General features: G+C 32.1%; 1 protein-coding gene across 2 annotated transcripts in view; it reads right to left on the bottom strand.

Moving 5' to 3' along the window:
* Positions 1-7,500, bottom strand: part of AChE-2 (acetylcholinesterase 2) — a 205,901-nt gene that overhangs the window by 49,249 nt on the left and 149,152 nt on the right. For both annotated transcript variants that reach the window (XM_085658427.1, XM_035863238.2), the window contains exon 4: positions 5,400-5,563. In XM_085658427.1, coding sequence (XP_085514553.1) covers positions 5,400-5,563 — 164 coding nt within the window. The remainder of the gene's footprint in view (positions 1-5,399; positions 5,564-7,500) is intronic.

The raw sequence follows: 7,500 nt of genomic DNA, 5'->3' as shown, positions 1-7,500 counted from the left end.
AGATCCGTTTTGAAATAAGAAATAATGTTAAAAATTGTGAAGGACGCCAGATAGAATCCTAATGAAAAGTATTAAACCAAGGGAATATCTATGATGAAAAGCTATGTATAATTGGGACGTCGTCGTTCATTTTATCTTTTATTATTTCGTTTCTATTCTCTCCTTTTTCTTTTTTCCTTTTTCCATCCTTTTTTTATCTTTTATTTTTTCTTCTTCCTTCTTTCTTTTTCTTCCTGTTCCTTTTTCTTTTTTCTTTTTTTTTTTTCTCTTCTTTTACCTCTTTTATTTCTATCGCAATTTCCATCATTTCGAATTGGCGAACTAGTGACTGAGATCATTCTTTTTCTTTTACTTTCTTATCCCATATTGTTTCTTCACTTTGTCGCGCGCGAATATTTTATTATTGTTCGAAAGGAAAGAAGAAAAAAAACGAGGGATGAGGGGTGATAGTGGTGGTGGTGGTGGTGGTGATGATGGTGATGGTGGAGGGGAGAGAAATAAAATTAAATCCCCCCCCACCCCTGTTCCACCTTTTCAACTTAGGACTTATTTCTTTGTTTCACCTTTGGAATCAACTCGAGACATCTATTGCGACAATTGATTTAGATTTTGGAATTTAATTTTTTCAAAGGATATTATTTCCATGACGATAGGAAATGAATGCTATTCGAATTGAACATTACGAATTTTTCTAATAATACAAATTGAACGATCGTTTATCAAAATGTTGAAGTTATAATCAGCTAATTAAATAAATAAGATCTTTTAAATAAACCTGATTGTAAATGTAGAATTTGATGATTTGTAAATGGTAGAAGAAATTAGCGAGGAGATGCCGATAAATAAATCTAAAGCATTTAAAGACTTTCATTTGATCTTTTTGGATGGAGAAATCTTGAAGGCTCGTTGAAATGGAAAAAACGGGAATTAGGAAATAGGGAATAGGGAAAGAGAAAGAGGGAGGGAGGGAGGGATGCGGGGGCGGATTGGGGTGGGGTGAGGTGGGATGGGGGCTGGGAAAGAGAGGATATGTTCACATGCGTGCGTGCCATGGCATATGGGATCGATAAAGGATTCGAATAGGAAAAGGACTACATTGACCCGAAGATTCGGAATCATCTTCGTTGATCTCAGTTATATCGGGACGGCTTGGATCGGCCTTCGAAATGATAAGGTTTTTAGGTTGGTAGATACATACGATGGATGAGAAGAACGTACGTTGGAAAATTGCTTTTCTTTTGGATACGATGAGCTGCTTTTCATTGGAAGAATCGAATGACTATATACGGGTCTCTCTCTCTCTCTCTCTCTTTCTCTTTCTCCCTCTGTGTGCGAACGTATGTCCATATATATATATATATATATACATATATATTGTGTATGTACATTTAGTAGATGTCACATGTCGTATGTTTGTGGTAGTGTATTCAGTTCGTGGAACACGGAGAACGTGGGGTTTCATCAGTAGAGCAATCAGAACCTCGTGGCTTTGCTTCGATTTAGACAGCTTTGGTTAATTTCAAGAGTAAACACTTGCAACTGGGGAAACAGGAGTGAGGAATGCCACGAAATTCCAACTCTACTAGCTCTTGGTGTATCGATTATCTCGACTGTGAACTATGTCTCTCTCTCTCTCTCTCTCTCTTTCTCTATCTATCTATCTCTCTACCTCTATCTGTCTCTCTCTCTTTCTTTCTCCGTATGTATGTATATATATGCATGTATGTATGTATATATATATGTACGTATATATGTATGTGTGTGTGTGTGTGTGTGTGTGTGTGTGTGTGTGTGTGTGTGTGTGTGTGTGTGTGTGTATGTAAGAGAGAAAGAAGAAAGCATTTGTACGTTCGATTACTACGAGAGATAGTTTCGTTTCTTTTGCTAATAGAAGATTGCTACGAACGAAACTAACAATTCGTTCGCTTTTAAACTTACGAGATAAGTTTTAAATCGGGTTTCTTCGCAAGAAAGAAAAAGTAACAGAGAGAGAGAGAGAGAGAGAAAAGGATGAGAGGGAGAGAGAGAGAGAGAGAGTGAGAAAAGGAAGAAGAAAGGGGAAAGAAAAAAAGGAAACAAGAGAAATTAAATTGAATTAAACGAATTCATTTGTTACGAGCGAAATAATTGAACGATATTCTATTTGATCGATCGTAAAGATCGTGTATTCGTTTGATCGATCATCTCATTTATCTCTCGTTTTTGCCAAGTCAAGTATCTTTCGATTCGCCGATAATACTTTCTTCATTTCTTTCTTTCTTTTTTTTTTTTTTCTTCTTTTTTTTTTCTTTTTCTTTTTTTTTTTCCTTTCGTTTTCCCCGTTACGTACACATTCTTATCGCGAGCATATAAACTGTTTTATTTTTTCCTTTTTCAATCGTCATCGAGTTTCTCTCTCATTTGAATGACGCTACTCTCTTTAAATACTTTCACTTCAATTTTTTTCCTTTCATTCGTATTCAACGTTTCTCTATTCATTAATCATGCCACATTGTATGATAAAATGCGTCGGTCGATAAAAAAAACAAGGAAGTATGAAAAAGAAGAAGAAGAAGAAGAAGAAGAAGAAGAAGAAGAAGAAGAAGAAGAAGAAGAAATGAACCTATGTATATTTTCATCGGAACGCGTCATTTATCGTTGCGAAACCTATAGCTATAATTGCGAAAATTATAGCTTTGATTATAAAGTCAAGAACGCACGTGTTCTCTACGGTCTAATATAAAATTAAAATCTATAAATTATATCTATAATAAATTAAATCTATAATTAAACCATTAAAAATTTACGTCTCATGATTAGTTTTTTTTCTTTTTTTCTTTTTTCTTTTTCTTTTATTTAAAATGATAATTTTTTTATTTCTTCTTTTTCTTCTTTTTCTTTTTTTTTTTTTTTTTTTTTTTTTTTCTTTTTTTTGATTACATACATGATTCATCGTTCGACGATTTTTTCATATTGAACTAATCGATATCCTTGTGAAAATATACTCCGTTTTTTTTTTTTTTTTATTTTTTTTCTTCTCTCTCTTCAAACAAAACAAAACAAAACAAAACAAAAAAAAAAACAGAAAAGAAAAAAATCAGAAAAACGATAAAGTCATATTCAATCGAAACAATAAATCACAAATACGTACAATAATATTATACGTATCTTTGCGTGCGCAATCCCAATATTAATACGTTGTTATAAAGTTTAACGTCGAAAGTAAGTAAATACGAACGTTCGTAAATCTAATAGTCGTCCTTTATTATTATTGTATCTAATAATCTTTTATTCCTTAGTTTATAAACGTACTCAGGAGTGACATTATCATAACAGATCGAAGGACGTAAGAGACGAGTGAGATTCGTGGATCAAGTAAATAATACTGTATTACGTAAACACAGATAGAGGTACAAACAAAAGATAGTGGTATGGTCGGAGGGGTGGGGTGGGGGGGAGTCAGAAGAAGGGGAAATTACCATTGGCAAATAGAAGCTTTCGACGATTCATTTTCACGAAATCTCTCAACGAGAACTTATAGTTGGTCGGTTGCTCCGTTGGTAACACGTAGTATCACTACGTTAGTGACCAGACACAGTTAATTCTGATGCAGGGTAACAGGACATCGCTAGGATAGTAATCCCTTAAAGCTTCCATTTTGGAACAGTATCGTGGATAAGCTCTCGACGAAGTAAACCATTCGAAGTTGCGATTCGTACAGATACGAAACATATCTATTTATATCTATACACACACACGAATACAAATATATATATATATATATATATATATATATATATACCAACGTAAGTACGTTTAATACACACATATGAACCTACACGAGGTAAGATTCGAAGCCGTATCTTTCACAAAGTTCAAATTAGAGAAACTACCAGAGAAGCCACGAAGTAATTAAATATTTCAATAGATATCCACTCACGTTTTACGTTTACCGGTTACTTTTTGAGTATAAAAGCAAGGAACAAACTTATATTGTCAATTAGTTAATACGTAAAGATTTAAGGATGTTTCGTTCTGTCTAAAACACGAAAAATATAATCTTATTTCTCTTACAATAAATTAAAAATTGAGAATCGTGATTTCGTTAGAAAAGAAGATTAAATAATATATTTCGATATGTTCGTCTCTCTTTTCTTCGTCCCTTCCTTCCCCTTTCACCACCTACCTTCAAACCTTTTCATCTTTTTTTTTCCTCTCACTTTGTGAGGATACAAGAGCGATACGTCATAATAAACTTAAATCTCGATAAATTTGTGTCATTCTTTCTCGATGCGGTCTCTTCCCCAACATCAACACCAACCCCAACCCCCGCCTTTTTTTCTCTTCGAGCTGTCGTAATGTTTCATGCGATTTCTATTTTTGACTGACGCTAACTCGTAAAAGATTTATGTATACATTTACCTGTCCCTTTAACTTTTCCTTCAGATTCTTTTTTTCTTTTCTATTTTTGTTTTCTCTTTTTCCTTTTCTTTCTACTTCGTTCGTTCGTCCTTTTTCTCTCTACTCTTTTCTTTTCTTCTTTTTTCCTTATGCTTCTTTTTTTTCCTTTATTTTTTTTTTTCTTTTTTTTTCTTTTTTTTTTTTTTTGTTCTTTTATTTTTCTTTTTACATTATTTGAATCGAAAGGAAATTCTCATCGAATGGATTTTATTCTCCGTTTATATTTCTAACAATTGACTACCATTCAACAAATATACGAACAATTGAATTTCGAATTAAACCCAAAGTTTCGATTAATTTCACTGGTACAAAAAGAGAGAGAGAGAGAGAGAGAGAGAGAGAGAGAGAGAGAGAGAGAGAGAGGGTAGTTCTCGATCGTGCAAATTGCCGGCATACTTGGGTCATGTTGTTTGTTGGAAAATTAAATACGGGTTTGGGAAATTTGAGTCTGTATTGTCAGACAATGGTCATCCCTGTTATATTTTTTTTATTTTTATTTATTTACTTTTTTCTTTCTTTCGAAAACTCACGTATTTCACTACGAATGGAGAAACGAACACATTTTCTGGCCTTTTTATTTTTCTTTTTTCTTCCTTTTTTCTTTTCTTCTTCTCTTTTTTTCCACTCCTTTTTTCTCCCTCCCCCTCCCCCGTAGATATTTTTTCGCTAACGAAAAGTTTTTCGTTAATCTCGTTAACTTTAGAAAAAGGATCAATTTTGAATACGTTGGAGATACGTGAATTTGCAATGAAACTTTTTCATACTATGTTCCTCTACCATCCCTAACCACCCCTTTCCTCCCTCTCCCTGCGCACTCTCCCTTCTTCCTCTCTTTCTATATATATGTATATGTATATATATATATATATTTTTTTTTTTTTTCTATGGAGGGAGAGATAAACGTGAAAGGCGAATACCCGATTCGATAGATTGGATAAAATTTGAAAACTTCGACTTACCCGTCGTAAGAGAATTGAGAGAAAATCTTGATCATTCGTATGGAAAGATCCCTCTCCTTATCGCTATAATTCAAGGACATATTCAGAGGATTTCCAAATACGTATTCGATCTCGTCACCGTGCATTACGCCCATCCATTCGCCCCAGAGATTGGTACTGGTTCTCTGTAATGAAAGAGGAACAAAATTTTTTTTTTCTCTTTTCGCTTTTTTTTTTTTTTTTTTTTTTTTTTTTTTTTTTTTTTTCATTCGCCCCGTCTACAAGAGTCTAACTTTATTAAGGTAAAAAAAAAAAAGGAAAAAAAAATAAGAATAAGATATAAAGGAGAAAGAGAATTATATATATATATTTTTTTTTTTTTTCAAAAAGAAGATAATTCATTTCTTCGATTCGATACAGAAGAACGTTTTTTTTTCTTTTTTTTTTTTTTTTGTAAATAATTTTGTTTAAAAAAACAAAACGAACAAAAAATTCTTTTTTCTTTTTCTCTCTTTCTTTCTCCTTTTCTTTTCTCTCTTTTTCCTTTTGCTTACGATACATTAGAAATATTTTAAATAAAAATTATATGGCTATTCTCTCTCTCTCTCTCTCTCTCTCTCTCTCTCTCTTTCTCTTTCTCTTTCTTTTGTTAATTTTCTTAACAAAAGGAAATAACAAGCACGTATCTTACTTAAGGTTTATACATTGTAGGATAACATTTATTGTCTCTCAGATAACGACGTAGCTATGCACAATCGAAACTATTTGAATTTTGATTATTCCAATAATCCTGGAATTTCGCGGTGCCTCTTCGATAGCATTTAGAAAATCAACCGAGTGGCGATGAAGCATACTTAATGTTTGATCGAGGATACTAATGCTTCTATTGCGTTTACTATGCGTCAAGAATTCTTTTAGCATAATCTTTCTTTCATTCTTTCTTTTCTTTTTTTCTTCTTTTTTAATACGACGAAATACCGTCGCGTCGAACACAATGCTTTTAAAAAATGAAAAAAGAGAAAAGAGAGAGAGAGGGAGAGAGAGAGAGAGAGAGAGAGAGAGAAAGTAATATATTTATTTCCAAACAATAAATTTATTTATATGAAATGCAAGAATCCAATTTCTCAAAGAACATATATGTACCTACATCTGATACTATTTTCTTCAACGAATTATTCGACCTTCGACCTATATATTTAATATATATATATGTTGCAAAGCAATTTAACAGGGCCGAATATACTTTGTATACGGGCCATGTGCCTCTTCTTTGTTCGATATTAAGAACATATGCATATATATTTTGTGCACACATATGGAAAAGGATGACATAGTAATAGAAAAGAAAGCAAAAGCAAAAAAAAAAAAAGAAAAAGAAAAAAGAAAAAAAGAAAGAAAGAAGAGAAAGAGAATAAAGAAGAAAGAAAAAGATGGTAGTATATTTTATATCGATACAAGGGAAAATCGTGGATGGATAAAATAATAATAAAATTCTTGGATTTAAAATTCCAACGATTCTAACGTCGAACTCTTTTACGATGCAAAGCTACGAGAGAATTTAACGAACGAATCCATTTTTGCCGAAAGCTATTGTTCCTATATGTAAATTCACCGTTAAGATCTTTGCCCCGTAAAACGTTTTCCTTTGGTAAACGCGCTCTGCGAGGACGAATCCATTCATTATTTTATTTTTACGATACCATCGGAAGGCTTGAAAAACAAATGATTTTTATAATGACTTTCAAATCTTTTCTCCCGTTTTTTCTTTTCCTTTTCCTTTTTTATTTTTTTCTCTTTCCTCTATCTTTTTTATTTTTCTTTTCTTTCTTCTTCTTCTTCTTCTTCTTCTTCTTCTTCTTCTCCTTTTTTTTTTCTTTTTTATTTTTCTAGAATCCCGCCTATTCGACGTCATTGTCGTTCATAATTTTAAAAATGGAGAATCATTTGCATTTGAACATACAACTGTAGACATTGCAATAGATAATATAATATATTATCTAATATAGTATTCAATTAATACCTTAGACAAATATATATCTATTGATATATATATATATATATATATATATATATATATATATATATAGCAATAAATATCAATAATATCATTTATAAATGAAAT

This window comes from Vespa mandarinia, chromosome 7 (genome assembly GCF_050613455.1).
Source record: "Vespa mandarinia isolate Hongniang chromosome 7, ASM5061345v1, whole genome shotgun sequence".
NCBI lineage: Eukaryota > Metazoa > Arthropoda > Insecta > Hymenoptera > Vespidae > Vespa > Vespa mandarinia.
This window is presented reverse-complemented; position numbering and strand designations above follow the sequence as displayed.